At 47.9% G+C, this 16188-nt stretch overlaps 6 protein-coding genes across 6 annotated transcripts; 1 reads left to right on the plus strand and 5 right to left on the minus strand.

The window, feature by feature from the left end:
* Nucleotides 1-1813: 1813 nt before the first annotated feature.
* On the minus strand, nt 1814-2593 carry HO173_006146 (uncharacterized protein; the record flags this gene model as incomplete). Its single annotated transcript, XM_037308057.1, has 1 exon — nt 1814-2593. The coding sequence occupies one exon, from the start codon at nt 2591-2593 to the stop codon at nt 1814-1816; it is 780 nt and encodes a 259-aa protein (XP_037164831.1).
* A 642-nt stretch (nt 2594-3235) lies between these two features.
* HO173_006147 (uncharacterized protein) lies at nt 3236-4258 on the plus strand (the record flags this gene model as incomplete). Its single annotated transcript, XM_037308058.1, has 2 exons — nt 3236-3906; nt 3964-4258. 2 exons carry the CDS (start codon nt 3236-3238, stop codon nt 4256-4258), a joined length of 966 nt encoding a protein of 321 aa, XP_037164832.1.
* A 2478-nt stretch (nt 4259-6736) lies between these two features.
* HO173_006148 (uncharacterized protein) lies at nt 6737-8087 on the minus strand (the record flags this gene model as incomplete). Its single annotated transcript, XM_037308059.1, has 4 exons — nt 6737-7029; nt 7114-7311; nt 7427-7582; nt 7646-8087. The coding sequence occupies 4 exons, from the start codon at nt 8085-8087 to the stop codon at nt 6737-6739; spliced, it is 1089 nt and encodes a 362-aa protein (XP_037164833.1).
* Nucleotides 8088-10446: 2359 nt separating this feature from the next.
* On the minus strand, nt 10447-11737 carry HO173_006149 (uncharacterized protein; the record flags this gene model as incomplete). The annotated part of the gene is made up of 3 exons (XM_037308060.1): nt 10447-10904; nt 10985-11461; nt 11521-11737. The coding sequence occupies 3 exons, from the start codon at nt 11735-11737 to the stop codon at nt 10447-10449; spliced, it is 1152 nt and encodes a 383-aa protein (XP_037164834.1).
* Nucleotides 11738-12737: 1000 nt separating this feature from the next.
* HO173_006150 (uncharacterized protein) lies at nt 12738-13739 on the minus strand (the record flags this gene model as incomplete). The annotated part of the gene is made up of 1 exon (XM_037308061.1): nt 12738-13739. The coding sequence occupies one exon, from the start codon at nt 13737-13739 to the stop codon at nt 12738-12740; it is 1002 nt and encodes a 333-aa protein (XP_037164835.1).
* Nucleotides 13740-14527: 788 nt separating this feature from the next.
* HO173_006151 (uncharacterized protein) lies at nt 14528-15739 on the minus strand (the record flags this gene model as incomplete). The annotated part of the gene is made up of 4 exons (XM_037308062.1): nt 14528-14793; nt 14846-14945; nt 14998-15336; nt 15383-15739. 4 exons carry the CDS (start codon nt 15737-15739, stop codon nt 14528-14530), a joined length of 1062 nt encoding a protein of 353 aa, XP_037164836.1.
* Nucleotides 15740-16188: the final 449 nt, after the last annotated feature.

A 16188-nucleotide genomic window follows, 5' to 3' on the forward strand; every position in this document is an offset into this window, starting at 1 on the left:
TTATAATTCGACTTATATCTATTTCTCTATAAATTAAATAAAGAAATTATCTTTCTAACTATCTATATCGATAATATTAAAGTTATCGATAATTAATTATTAATTAACTAAGCTAAGAGACTTCTATACGAATAATTTAATATCGTAGATCTTAGTTTATATATATATTACCTAGATATAAAGATCGAAAGAAATCGCTTAATAAAAATACTTAAAATAAGTTAATCTATATTTATTAATAAGATTCTAAAAACTTATAATATAGAGGAGTATTATATATCGCTTACTTTAATAAAATTAAATATAAATAACTATCTTATTCCTATATCTAATATATATATAATCGATTTAGCGAATATTATTATATTTAAGAGTAGCTTAGAGAAAATTAATTATTTAACTACTTAGATATAATTAAATATAGTATTTACTATTAATAAACTAGTAGTATTCTCTTTTAATTTAAATTATAAATATTAATAAGTATATAAGAGGATATTATAATATCTAATTAAAACTAGAATACGTAGAGTAGTCTTCGAGACTATAAAAATTATAATATTATAATTATTTAATTATTTAGATATTAATTAGATTAATAAGATATCTATAATATAATTAATAGCTAAAATAATTATAATATTAAATAGTAAATTAATTAATTAAAGGTTTACTAAGTAGAAGACTATAATATAATTTATATATAAGGTCGAATATATAGCTACTTCTAATACTACTTAGAATATAATATAAATATATTATATTTTATTAGAGCTTAAATAATAATTAGATAAATCGTTTATAATATAATATAATAATAAGAAAGCTATTAATTTAATAAAGAACTCTATAGATTATAAGAGATTACATTATATTAATATTAGCTATTATTTTATACGCGAATTAATAGTTAATTAGACGCTAAGATATAAATATATATTTATAAAGAATATAAAGGTTAACGATCTTATTAAAGTATTAATTATTATAAAATTTAGTAACTTTATTAATATAATAAGTTTAGTAAATAAAGATTTAAACTAATAAGCTAGAATAGTATATAATTAAAATAGAGGTATTTGAATATTACTAGATAGGGGAGTATTAGCGTATCTAGTTCCTTCTATATATGCGTTCTTTCTATATCCTTCTATACTATTCTATTATTATTCCTTTTATATAGCTAGCCATAGATAGTAGTACTTTGTTCTCCATCAGCTACATAATGGCTGATGGCCCCACCACTGAATCTACACGCTTTCTATCATCACCACTGCTGTGCTACGCTGAGATGTGTGGACAGCAAGAGCGGACAAGTGATGAGCAGGGAGCTTCGCATGTCTCATGAGGTAGTAGCGTGTCGAGCAAGAGCATTTTCCATTGTACGCAGCGATTCATCTTTCATTCGTGGCTTCCATGCCCACAGTACGCGTTTGCGTGTGAGTGGTCTATGCAGGCTGAAGAAGATAAGTTCATCGCCTCCAGGCAGCAAAGATCACTGCGCGATTTTATTCACAGAGAAAGTGGAAGATGTGCATGAGAGTCTTTCCCGTAGGTACGAGTACCCACTCATTCTGGAAGGATCAAGAGTCCTACTATATTTTACACATTTTACGCTAAATCATGGATATTAGTCCCCAGCCTCGGTCCGCTCCTTTCTCACTAGATACAAGATATCAGCCGGAGTACATGGGAGGCTTGGACGGGGTTTTGCCGTCGCGGAGTTATTTCCTACTTTACTTCAGCTGCTTAGCATATGCCGAATCACGTTTGATGTCCTTCTATTTACTTTACCAACCTTCCACCGCTCGACCTACTCGCCAACATCACCCTTCATTCCCCACCTCCCCTCCAAGCCCCTCGGCTCCCACAAAAAGATCGGCACATCCTCAATGGGGAAATCTTCAATATGCAAATTCCCAAACTTCCTAAACCCATTCTTCAGATAAAGCGGCCTGGCGAGCTCACTCGCCTCCAACCCAATGGGAACGCCTTCCTTCCCCGCTTGCTGTTTCCCCCAGTTCAGCAACATGGATGCTATACCTCTACGTTGGAAATTGGGATGCACGGCGAGGGTTTGCATCTTCCACATTTCGGGGATGGATGCGAAATCTGATTTGGCCTCTGCGAGGAAGTGGGCGAGGCGGGCGTAGTGGAGGGATTTGTCGGCGCGGAGGAGGGAGAGATAGGATTCTTGGGCGGTGAGAAGGGTGCGTTCTAGTACTGGTACAATCGTCAGACAAGGACGCTCCCCATTGTCATCAATGACATGAGTCATACGCTTCCAAAAGGTATCTTTCCTCCACACCATAGCCACCTTGCTTGTTCCCCTCCTCTCCCAAACCGCGAATGCCACCACCGTTCCCTCTCCCTCATGGTTTTGGTCTCCTTCGTCTGTGACAGCAACGTGGAAGAGGTAACCAGGAGTTACGAACCGGACTTTATGCCTTCGCAGGAAGAGGGAACGGAAATGGTCCGGATGCTGCTCTCGCCAAGGGTTGGTGTAGTCGTGGAGTTCGTCATTCCAGAAGCAGAGGACAGATATTGAGGCCGCTGAGGGAAAGTCGGAGGGAGTTGCCGGGCGGATGTGCATGGCTTCCTAGTCACCGAGGGGGGGTGAGTTCAAGAGATAGGAGCAGGAGACATTTATCTTTCGACTTATGAATAGTGCGGCAGACGAAAGACAGCTTTCGAGGCTCTTATGAGATATCAAATCTGTCAAAAAATATCGACAACAGAAAGTAGAGAAGAAAAACAAATGGTGGTAAACGCCTAAGGATACAACAATGCTGATCTGAACAACAACTCAGAAACTGGCAACGCAACTATTCTAGTGACATACAAAATAACGATGAGAAAGACGTTAGGAACGAGATGGTAGAGCTTGAGTGAAAATCGAGATGGTAGAGTACGATACTTTACAAGCAACACTGGTGCAAGCCGGTTGGAGAGGCTCCCTCGCCTCAGCCGTGTCTAAAATGGTACCCGGAAGCTCGGGCGCTCCCGCACCCACATAAGCCTAAAGAGCCCCGGGAAAGAGCCTCAAGATGCAAAGCTCGGCCCTAAGACCTTTTACGCCTGCTCGCGTTCCAAGTCTTCTCCTAACTCCGATCTTGCAATGAGTACGGCCATCCTTGGTCGGGTTCGACCAAGGGGTCCCAGCTCCTTTGCCAACTCGTCCGGCCAATTTGCAATAACCTGAGCACCTAATGAGGCGGATGCAGACGCCAATCCAATGGCGTCACCAAAGGAAGCCTCTCACAGCATTGAGATCGCTGGCCCTAACGTTGGCGGCACAGGCTACGGCCTCTTAGGCAAGTCACACCCGCTCCTTCAATGGCCCTTTCCTAAGTCCTTCGCAGGCCTGACATGGCGGCCCACCATCCCCTCCGAAGAACAAGCCTTTGCGGCGATGCACGCTGCCCTTACCTCTGGCTGCAATCTCTGGAACGGCGGCGAGATCTACGGCACACCTGACAACAATTCCCTGACCCTGCTCAAGAACTACTACACCCTGTACCCAGAAAATGCCGACAAGGAAGTCCTCAACATCAAGGGGGCTACGCGTCCTGGCTTGCAACCTTACGGCAGCCCCGACTATGTGATAGAGAGCGTGGAGGATTGTCTACAGATGCTTGGAGAAAGAGGCAGGATTGACATGTTTGAGTGTGCAAGAAGAGATCCAAAGGTGCCTCTGAAAGAGACCTTGGGGGCGCTGGCAGAGCTGGTGGATGAGGGCAAGATTGGAGGGGTGGCTCTGTGTGATGTCAGTGCGAACACGATTAGAGAGGCCGCCAAGATTACGAGAATCGTGGCTGTGGAAGTGGAGTTGTCGCTGTGGTCGACGGAGCCTCTGACCAATGGGATCGCAGAGGCTTGTTTTGAATTGAATATTCCGATCATTGCGTCAGTCACTCTATCTCTTGAAGCCTTGTAAGAGCCCATTGCTGAGAACCCCTGCAGCTATTCACCAATCGGTCGAGGCATGTTCACCGGCCGGATCAAGTCTCTCGGAGACATCCCGCAGGGGAATGTTCGAAAAATATTGGCGCGATTCCAGCCCCAAAACTTCGGCACCAACATGAAGCTTCTAAGGGAGCTCGAGAAGATGGCCCAGAAGGAAAATTGCACTCCGGCTCAATTGGCGTTAGCTTGGGTTCGAAGCCTGTCAAACAAAGAAAGAATGCCCAGAATCATCCCAGTCCCGGGAGCTAGAACTGCTGAGAGGGTAAAGGAGAAGCCGTCGAGGTCGAGCTAACTGGAGAGGAGATGAATGATATTGATACGATTCTAGGAAGTTGCGGAATAGCTGGTGACAGGTACCACCCGATGGGGATGACGATGGTCAATGGCTAGATCTTCTCGTACAAGAAGAGCGAAGGTAGTCCTGTGACGAAGGGGCAGTCTATCAATCGCACGATGCGTGAACATTATTTTTTGATGAGACAACGTCTCTATCGGGTGGGTGTTCTATGTCAACGCCAAGGTAGCTAATGGATCATCCTTACACACCACCTCTACGGACAACCGATTAATCATTCAGCTGCAGCGGCACGAAGGATCCATCGAAAGTACTGGCGTTTGACCACCGAAGACTGAAACGTTATTTGCTGCAACGCACATCGCAGGCGTCTTCCTAAGTGTTCGGTTGGGTCCTCGTCGGGTTCCGTGCTCCATAGTGCCGTTGCGCAGCGTAAGCAGGAAAAGAGGCGAAGCCGACCCTCCGTGAAAAGGCATAATAGAACATTCTCATTTCAACCCCGGGTTCTTTTTTTGTCTTTCTTCTCTGCCGTTTACTCTAGGCACGATTTGAGGGAGTACAAAGCCGCAGCAGCAATTTGAGGATCATGTCAAGCTACGCGATGAATAAGAACGTCCGCCATCTCGAGAATATCGGTTCTCTCCCATGCGGCAGCACTGCTACCCCTTCTACAACAGCGCAGCAGTCCTGCTTAGTGGCGATACGTGCGTTGGCAATGCCACCTGTCATTTCACGCATCCCCTGAGCAAGGCTAGCGGCTATTATGTTGGCGGCTGCACACAAGAATCCTTCCCAGGCCCCGTGTGCTCTATGCAGTGTAGTAAGTGGCCCAGCTAGCTTCTCCTAGATAGCAGGTGTTCCTGGCGGGAGGTTGGTGAGGGATTGAGCTGATCAGTTGACAACTTGACTGATCCAGACAACTTGTGATAGATAGCGGACAATCCCACAGCCGACATCTTCTACGATAGCACCACCGCACTCTGAGCCTGCTGCTATGGCTCCCGGCAGCTTAGACCGCTCGGTCCCGGGTTCCCAGACCTTCGAGGCGCCGTCGCTGCAGCAATAAAGGAATGAGGTGAGGTGACTACTATGTATGACTGGTGCAGGCCTTATCTATCATGACAAGCCCACTAGTGTTGTTCTAGATATCAACTGCTGCAGCAGCTGTTGGCTGATGCCACATCCTCATCCTCCCATCCTCCTTATCCGCACCAATTAGCTCTACCTCATCTAGACCTATTCTGCCTTTCAGGCTCAGTCTGCCCTCACCTTACCTCTAGAAGCCTTTCCACAGGCGCGAAAGCTGGGATTGGCATCGCCGTCGCCCTCGTCGGGATCAGTCTTGCAGTCTTGGCATTCTCAGTCCTTGTCCACGGGATGAAACGCAACTCCAACAACAATGAAAAACCGGAAACGGACTCATCCTCCGGAGCTAATGATCACGGAACGCAATATACGTATGCAGGAGGACTCCCGGCTGCGGGATAGAACGCCACACGATCTGTAGAGTTGGATTCGAATGCGCGCGGGGAGATGGATATAGCCAGGGGTAGTACATGGGAAATGCAGTAATGACACCCTGGAATCTTGAAATGTTTAGTGAATACCCAAATACCAATTTCAAATTGTAGTGACCACCGCCGCTAAAAACAAATGTCTTCGGAGCTCTAATGAACTCGAGACTCCTCTCAACAATCCAAGGCCCGGATGCACAAACGTATTTACCCTCCGCGAGCGCCTTCGGCAGAAAGTTCATAAAAGGCTGGACCAACCTCGTTGTCATTAAGCGTGCTTCCCCGAACCATCATGACATTGACACCGCCAGTTCTATGCTCGGGAACAGGCAAGGCTCTTTTTGGATCAGGATACCGATCTGCTCGTACAGTAGTTGAAGATAAAGTCAGCTAATGACCACTTAGTTGTTATTGGTGCCAATGTCGTTCTCCGTCAGTAGCTGCAACGATAGCAACAGGTCTACCTTCTGAAACCGAAGCCAAATGTTTGCTGGTCATCGAGCAGTCTCCAACTCTAAATAGAGACTGGGTAACCAATTTCAGAAACAAGACGCAGATGATATATGTACGCGTATCCTCTCCTTTACCTACAAGCCGCCAAAAAGTATCAATACTCCACGCACATGCCAAGACACAAAGACAATGTCACCATCAGAGCGCAGCTACCTTTATCGACTGGCACTGAAAGTCATGTATATATCTCCAAAACCAGCCACCTGCCAAGCCGCCATGCAAAGTCGAACGCACAGAACCCTTCCGTGAGCCCGCATCTCCTCCACCAGCATGGTGTACGAGCATCCAAAACTTCACTCGTCTGCCATTGCTAGCGGCATCGGTGCAGGTGGCTGCTCTTGACGTCGTAAGACTATCCATGCATACCTATGGTTCCCTAAACACGGTATCTTAGATATCAGCGCTTTAAACTCTACTAAAACAACATGGAAAAACTCCGTATATCAACTCACCCAGATTTCGGGAAGCGCCTAGTTTCCTTTGTTTGATACATACTGGAGGTCTCGAGGTCAGCGCTCGTTCCTAGTTCAAGATGATCAAGCCATCGACCATGCTTGAGCGAGAAAGATGCACTGTGGCCCACTTCGGGATCGAGACTGGGATCCATGTTGGCTGAAGTGAAACAGGAATGACACTCACTAGTATCAGCAGCAACCGCACCAGCCCATATGTCAAACCAGCGAATTGTCTCTTCTTGGGTAGAACTCTTGATATTCAACGTGACCGCGCATCCGGAGCCGCCTAGGTTGATTACAATGCACGTTTAGCAATCTTGCCTCGAAGTCCAGGGCCAAAACGTCCAATTGGGGCAACGATTGCACGTACTCGCGTGATAAGTCCACGGTAGTGGCCACTCCACACCTGGTAACCCCTTACGGCCAAAGCTCAAGGACTGCGTGCTCACGGGCAACGCACTCAGTGTGTCAAGACAGGGCGGTGGATAATCCGGCGCTTGGAAACCTTGACCGCATACGACATCGGGCGTGTACTTGCGGATTACTACGATGAGGCGTCCGTTCTTACCTGTTTGTTGGTTTGGTAGAGTCAGCGGACCTCTCTATCATTCACTTCATCGTAGAACTTGTTGAACAGAGAGTCCACACGCAGAGCACGAAAGGCTTCTTGACACCTGACATACCTACATTCGCAACGAAACCTCCCTCAGCTGGGCCACCAAGAGGATCTATGCACTTCTTCAGCACCTGATCGGCGGCGTGGCTGATCTCGAGAATGGACGCGAAGTCGGAGTCGCGGGTCTGGTAATTGGTAATATCGATAACGCATTGACCATCATCTACAGCAAGTTAATTAATCATGCTCGCGACAACCTACTACTAATATATTGTGCCAGACTTACCGCTACTCCATCGATAAGGAAGCCTGTATTGAAAATTGTGGCCCGGTCCCCTTGGGCCCCAGCTCACGCGTTCGGGTATCGAGCCTAGATTCTGCCAAGCATCAAAACAGCTGTGTCGGTCTAAGTTGGTGCCGTACAGAGTACCGTTGCACTGAGGGGCAGCGCTGGTAACGGCAGGCAGATCGTACCGGAAGGGTAGGTCGTAAAGAGAGGCGGAGTAGTTCGATGGTTGTTGGGAAGCGCTATCCAAAGAGAGTAGGTTCACGTCTGGGACATCGTTCGAATATGAGGCGTTTGTAAGATCAGCAGAGACGTTCCCGGGAAGGATCAGCACCGAAGGTGAGGTGGTCGGAGTGTTTTCACTTTGTGGTGCTGCAGGTAAAGTTGCAGAAAGCGCAGGCCCACATATGACTGCATATGCAAGCCAAACCCTAGAGTGCATATTCTATTCCTTCTGAGCGCCACAAGAGACGAACGAAGTTGATTGCATTGGGATGATCCCACCGGGAGTCAGGAAGGAGCCTGACAGTTCATGCATAAATGACTTTGCGGAGAGAGGTCAGATCTAGCATATTGGCGAAATGAGCATGCGCTAGTAGCTTGGTGGGAATCGCAAGAGCGCTTACGTTGTACGTGCACAACGGCCGTGCGACAGGGTCAAGGAAAGTTTTTGGTACGCGACAGCGCAGAACCTGCCCTTCTCTTTCCAGGCCGTACTTCCAAAAATAAGGGCGCATAGCTGTGGAGATGCGCCAAGACAAGACTGAAGTCAATCTAGGTACTCTAGGTACTCTGTAATTCGCGTCGAAATCCCTTGAGACAGCTTTCCCATCCACCAATCCAAGGGCGGAAACAAGATTGTCACATTGTTGTAAGATGCGGACTGCTCGAAGCTGCACCAAGACCAGAAAGTAAATCGTGGTGGTGCTACCGTAACTTGATTGAGTCGTTCGCCACATAAAGTCGAACTCGAGGTTTTCCACCCGCATACCAATCTGACGGCGATTTCCTCGAACGCTAGACCGAGCGTTCTGTCCCCTCATCCAGACACATGGATATTAGGAAGCACGGATCTTCCCTGAATCTCTGGTACCACCGAAGCACACCATGAAGTTACGTTAGGTAGATGTGCTTGATTGCTGCTAGGTTGGGGTATCTGATGAGTTGAGGCGGAAGCTTGTAATCCGCATCTCCAACACTGACCATGCGATGCTCGAGCTGAATCTCCTCCAATTGAATAGGTAGGCAGAAGGTCTGTCTCTGGGGGTCAAGTGATTTTTTTTGGGACGACTTAAAGACAGGTCATGCCAAGTACGAACTTGATGGACCGATGTGGGTTCGCACTCTCACGGTCTGCGTGTGGAGTAGAAGTCACTCTCTCGAACACCACTTCATTGCCAGACTAACGCCACTGTTCGATGGACACACTCCACGAAGATGGTCACTATCGAACATCATCATCATGCCAATTAAGATCCTCCGGCAACTCGGCATCGATACTTACGCTGACTCCCGGTTCGACACCTGGATTCTGCTCTGTGGACGCGGAATACCACGAACGTTATATAGTATGTAGGGTCTAGTCTCTGAAAGCACATCGGTGCTTGAATACCGATGTTGCCGGATTGAGCTTTGAGTATTTTATATCTGTTGTATTGCTAAGCATCGCTCTGCAGGTCGATTTAGTGTACAGATGGTTCGAGATATCCACCGTTAAGGCACTTTTCAGTCTTGCCATCCTCCTACAATGCGGCGGAGAAACTCTTTTTCTATGATCGATACGGCCACGTATTGCTCTTAGGTAGCCGCGCAGTTAAGGGCCATCAACGCATCATACTCTTTCCTTAACCACATGCTGCGAGCCGGAATCCAGTCACTTAACCTCCACGATGTTATTAGATCACAGAGGGCGAAGAGATTACCATTATCTTACCTGGATTTTCAGAAGGTACTTGCAAAGGCTTTCTTCTACCGCTCACTGCAAAACATCTTCTCGAAAGCACGGAGTATCGTCGTCCTCAAATCGCTTCCTGCAATTGTCTCACTACCTTCATGGATTGATGCTAATCCGGCAAACTACATAGGAGAGCAAGGAAGGAGAAAGGCTTATAGAAAGCGCATGGATCGGCGCAAATGGATGCCGTGGGTGCCGTAAGTGCTTGAGACAGTCAAGATTGCATAAGCCTGGACTCGAGCAAATCCGTCACGTCTTTGGCATATTACTCCTAATGGTTCCGAAAGCCCTGTTAAATTTAGATGATAGGGCACAAAGGAAAGCTTGCAGTTGCTAAACTAGACCCCGGTCTTTCTACCAAGCATGTACCAATTGCCAGCGGCAGTCCGCAGGATCCAATTTTCAATTTTAACGCACCAGCGGACCAATTCACGGCCGCTGCTATTTCAAGTCAGCTTTAGGGCCTGCCCTTCCAAAACATCTAGCCCACTCGCTAGGTATACCATTTGATTTCGTATGCTGGAGTGTTACACGAGTCCACACCAGGGACTTGACAGCTACACTGACCTGTTCGTTCACGTCCATCTGTCTGGAATTTGAAAGACGTCGCAAACGTGCATCGTATGGATCACCCGCTTTCGTCTTTCTAAAACCTTTTCCAGCACTGTCAACCAACACCATATTTTCGTTCATTCTTTAATTTCATATCACACCCTTCTCCGCAACAAGATTGGTCAATATCTGCAATTCAGCTTCAACACACCAGCTCTACAAATCAACCGTACCAACCTCATCAAATCAGTTCTACCTCCGGAAACCATAGCCTGGGTTACCACGCCGCAAGTATCTATTCGCTCGCCTCGGAAACATTCTCAACCCCCAACCAGTGGCGGTGACTCCTGGCAGGCTGATGCACTGCCGGTGCGAAATTGACAGACGTTCCATTGCCCACCTCCCACTCCTTCGCCGACGTCCCCCAATGAAAAACCGTATAAAAGCTCATCAGCCACGGGGAACCCAGGACCCATCCGTATGCCAAGGGGCTACGGATAGCGGACTCGCTCATCCCGTCGCCGGCGGCGGAACCCATGTTGAAGTCTTCGGGTGCGATAGAAAGACTGGTGCCCGAGAGGATGAGAGTGGGCATGTAGATTGCCGAGGTGCTGCAGGGGTATTTCCAGACGTTACCCGTATCGTCGGCGGGCACGGCGCCGGGGATCGCGGAGTGGATGGCGACGGCGGCGTCGTGGGGGGCGTTGATGTAGGGAGTGCCTGTGTCGACGAGTGGAGGGTTGGGTATCGTGCCTGTGAGTACAGTGTTAGCGCTGCATGGTCTATGATCGAAGAAATGAGGGCCAGAGAGAAATGGAATGGGGACGACAGACCAACGGGGGTAGTCGAATTCAGCATTTTACCATTCACGGAGTATCCGTCGATCTGTATGCTCCACCCGCCTTGCTGGATGACCGGGACCGACACAAATTCTCCGGTATGTTTAGTGGAGTCACGACTACCGAGTGTAAGGGAACTTTTCTCCGGGGTATTTGTCCGGCCAAGATGGAGCCCGAATTCCGGCGTTGTTACGGACTTCTGTTCAATCAAGGTCTCAAAAAATCCTGCGACTCCTATGGTCGATTTTGTCCAGTATCCCATACCCAACGTTGCGTTGAAAGTTGTACTTTGGGCTGCCATAACTTGAATATTCTTTGCGGTAAAGCCATCGAAAGCAACGTCGTCCAAATAAAGCGGTCCCTCTACGGTGTAATTGCCACCGTATACGATACTACCGTTTTGGTGGAGAGGAGTACCTGTTTCGGCATAGCCAGTGATCCCGGTCGTTGTGAACCAAGTTTGATAGGAACCTGGATTTGTCATCGCTAAGGACTTCTTGGCCTGCCAGGCAAAAATGACGGGTGCTTACCTGTGTCGAAGACAGCCTCGAAGCTCTGGTTGTACTTGATTCCCACTGTGACCGTGCCAACCGGTTGAGCTGGGTTATATAAGGTATCTCCCGACCCATTGCCATTAGGTGATTGTCCGGGAGAGCGGAGACATTCGCCGTCGTCAACACATAAATCTAGTGCTTCAACCAAGGGCGCTATGACCAGCACAGCCAGAATTAAACAGATTCTGAACATTATTGAGATAGGTAATACGAAATTTTGGAATCCAGAGCTCTTTCGAGGTCTCACTGAGGAGAGAATGAACGGAACTGAGTGGAGCTTCGGCGAAAAAGATAAGTTCCATGTTTAGAGGCATCCAAGAATACAATCAGCGACGAGGCTTGCGACGCCTACAGCCAATTGCCAGTCCAGAACTTGAAGTAGAACACGAAACAGAGAACAGCTTTTTTTCTGATTCAGATACTAAAACTTGACGACTCAAAGCGGACGGACGCAGTCTTCTATTCGAGGTCACAAAGATAGAAAGTGTTAAATTTCGACGTCGCAGATAGGGAAAGTGTTAAAGCTAGTGCTGCTCGCTTCTGTAGCCATGCCCACAAGTTTCAATCGTTGATTGGCCGGTATCCCAAGGCCGAAAGGCGGGTAGACGGCTGTCCACAGTGCATTCCAGCCCCAAGGACACACTCTCTACAAATGGTAGAAGATCTGGAGTCCCAGATACAGAAGTTAATAAAAAACAAGACGTGGGTGGGTGAGAGTCCAAGAGTTGACGATGAATACGAGCTACCACATATTTAGAATCTGTAGCTGCCGGTAAAGCACTGGCTTCAGTAGGAAGAGCAGCTGCTCCCTTAACATGGAAGGTCAAGGTGACCAGGGGCGCATCTATCGTGGTCGCCAGATGTCATGTGTAAACAGTCTAGCATCTAGCAGAAGGAACTGTAGATTGAATCTTTCTAGGATAGAATCCGGAAGCGATGACTCGCAAGGTTGGGAATACATAGCCAACTTAACTTCAGCCTCTTAAAGTTAGCGTCACGTTTTCAAAGGAAAAATAACCCGAAGAAGGCACGGAAGAGGGACTTCAATTTGCATGAGAAACATTTGATATGTTGTAGGGCACGCAAATTCATCTCGAACGGATACACATGTCCACTGAACCAGCAATAAGCATGAGTCACACTCGTAAGCTATACAATCTACATCCTCGTCCCCTCTTGCCCCAAGCACACTCCTACTCGCCTACCTCCCGCTTCAAACCCCTTTTTCTACTCCCTCCGTTGCCCTCCTGGTAGACCCTCACGGAGTTGACAAGCCAGTAAGCGTCCACAAACACGCTCGCGTTCTCCTGGACGTAGGCCTCACAAGTATCAGCCTTCTCCTTGCAGTCCTGAGTCCACACCTGTCCGGCCCACGCGCCACAAAACGTAGTATCAAAAACAATGTTCATGTTCTGGAAATGCGCATTTATGTTGCAAGAGTTTCCTGCGAAGTTCGCGAGGGGGGTGCCCCATTTGCTCGTGTCGGGGGTGCTGGCTGTGATGTCTGCCGGGATTGACGTGCGTGGAAAGAACCAGATAGAGATTGCGTCGCTGGTCCATTCGGTTGCGTAGACGCCGCCGCCGATGGCGTTGAAGCCGGCGCCGAAGTTTGAGGTGTCGGAGGATAGGACACCGCAGCCTTGATTTTTAGGCTGTTCGGGTGCATTGGTGTCGCAGTCCGTGTAATTCGCGGTGCCGGACATGCCTGACTTCTGGATGGAGCAGCCGCTGGAAGTGTGGAGTGTCATCGTATTGGTCGTAGCGCTGTTGACGCCTTCGATGATATCGATTTCACCCATCGTCGGCCAGTTGGGCCCCACGAGCCAGAAAGCAGGCCAAACACCACAGATACCACCAGGCATATGCGCAATATCAGCTAAGAATAGTCCTTTGTTAAAAGCCTTCTTAGAGGTGATACGGACGCTTTGGCGGCCAGTATCTGAGGTGGAGCTGTAGTCGACGCCCATATAAGTGGCGTTGCCGTAGTTGCCGACGGCACCTATCATCTTGTTCTCCATTGCGGCTGCATAGTCGACGTATTGCACGAAGCCGGCGGTGGGATCTGCTTCGGTGAAGGGCGTAAAGGCGTCGAAAAAATTATCGCGTTCGTAATTATCGGTGAGAACATAGCCGGCTATGCTCACGCGGAGGAGGGTTGTAAGGACGAAGAGGCTGGTGAGTTCGAAGGAATGCATGTCGAAATAACGCGCAAATTATTCGAATGCGAGGACTGAAAATTGTGCTTGTAGATTCGGCTGGGTATGGATCCGTCGCAGACGTGGGGATTATTGGGATGATGCAGGAAGAAAGTCAAAGGCTGGAGAATCGATATAAAGATTCGAATTGAATTTTGCCATCAAGGCATAAGAATATAGACAATGGAAGTGAAGGGACAAGAAACAATTGTGTCGAATATCTCGTGAAAGGAAAACAATGAGAATGGAAAGTCTCAACGAGCAAAAACAATAGTCCGCACTGTGAGGGGAGTCACTGCGACAAAATCATTGTAGTGGCAAATTCTGTAGAGCGACGATGAGCGATCCACAATGACATCTTTCTGCAGCCTTCAAAGAAAGAGTTGGACAATGGGATTGTGTGCAGAACGTACAATATGAAACAAATTCACAGTGGATTGCTGTAGAGCGAATGATTGGCTGAGAGTGAGTCTTGGCATGCGCGCAAATGGAGGGCGCCAAGAACTGAACGCGCTTCCACCACTCAAGAGTGTGCTACTTGTCAAAGGAAAAGCGACCATTGGAATACTAGAAAGTAGAGTATTCCTCTCGGTCTGGACCTTTCCCTTAATAAAATCTCGCCTGCGAATGGAGTAGTAACAGCGAAAGGGACTGAAGCGCGTCGATGGCTTTTGCCTTCACCACCCCCGGAGTCACGAAGCTGCTGTCTGAGAGGCTTGCCATCGGACTTCTGCCATTCGATGTTGTAGTTTGTGCAAGGTTCAGCATCTTCGGGTCCCTCAAGGCCGTCAATTAGACCGGACTGCAGCCGCTTCAGGAGGCGCTTCATAGTGCATGCTAGCTCGCATCAACATGTAGTCGTTCCACCTGATAGGTTCGTATTTGACGGGATGGTTCTCGTCTATGCAAGATGGCAGACATTCGACTATAGTCGGCCCTTCTGGGCCGACGAAGTAAGGTATGGAGTAGCGGGCCCGGGTCATACGCTCGTCGCCTGTGAAGTGGTCTTGTTTCGGAGGAAGGGTAACGCGATGGACGCTCGACTTGAGTGTATCTAATTCTCACGTGTCAGTACTTGGAACCGCTAATGGTGAGGCCAGATCTACCGTTGCTCCAGCGCATCATCAGGTCACCAACGTTCATGACAACTGCATCCTTCAAGGGAGGCACGTCGATGAACTCGCCTGATTTATTAGGGTTCTCAATCTAGAAGCTGTCAGCTCATACGGACACAACACTGACAAAGCAATCCATTTACTTGAAGGCCCCCGCAATCATCTTGGAAAAGCATGGTGATGGAGCCCCAGTCGCTGTGAGCACCCATTCTAGTTGAAGTCTGGCTCTCGATGTTGGCTGCAGGCACAGGTGGGTAGTGAAGCAAACGTAACTGATTGTTGTGCCCTGGGTGTGCTGGAACAAAGTGGTTTTCGTCGTCCAGGCCAACTCCAAGCGCCATCGCACTCATCATACTCATAGCGGTCTCATGGCACTCCCAGTAGAAATTCAGCATGAATTCTCGAAAACCAGGAAGAACATCCTCAGGGAGCCATTGGTTTGGCTGGTCTTTGTTATCCTCGCTGCCTATTTCATAGCTTTCCTGTGACTGGTGAGTATGCGTTAGTCTGCTCCATCTTTAGTCGTACCTTGACATCAGAGATCTGGCGCAAGTTCTTCGTCAGGTCTGCTGTATTATCTTCATCCCCCATGACGTTCGAGACCTTCTCTAAGCCGGGCCACGAGTAGCCGCGATGTACTGTGAACCCGCTCGGGTGTGGAGCCAACATCTTCTGTTCTAGCTTCAAATCGAAGAGCTTTTTGGACCACTCAAAAGCTTGAGCTAGTCGCTCGGGTGAAACGTGATGATTGGTAATGTAAACAAAGCCGACATTCTGGCATGCTTCAATGAGCTTGTGGGCGATTGTTTTCCTCTGCTCCAGTGACGCATCGGAACTCCAGGCGGCGAAGTCTACGACAGGGATAGATGATGTCTCTGCAGCCATGATGTCGGTGATGGTTACTTGCGGTCGTCAATGTTTGTATGACTGTGCGTTGTGATTGTGGTTGTGGTTGTATTTGCCTCTTCACGAGCAGCTGAGGTTTGTAGGTGAAGAGGAGTGCCATGAATTTGATTGGGGAAAACCACAGCTGGGATTATTAATACTGCATTGCTGATACCGTATTTCGGTCACAGTCGTTGGATCAGGGTCTCACGTAAGAATAGAAATCTGACTCCTAGATGTCATATATGCATTGCAGCATTCAATATCTACCAAAGCTCGATGAGGTCCTATCCCACAAAGACAAAGACAAAGAATGAGCTTAAGATCGTCACTTCCTCTTCATGACCTCAGACTTGCGCTTTGACAGTAATCTACCTTATACATCACTAGCTCTCCTCACCCATAGGAGAGCATATCATCAACATATTGTCGATCTATCCTTTTCACGC

This window comes from Letharia columbiana, assembly GCF_014066305.1.
Source record: "Letharia columbiana isolate WasteWater2 chromosome Unknown Sc0000018_s1, whole genome shotgun sequence".
Classification (NCBI taxonomy): Eukaryota; Fungi; Ascomycota; class Lecanoromycetes; order Lecanorales; family Parmeliaceae; genus Letharia; species Letharia columbiana.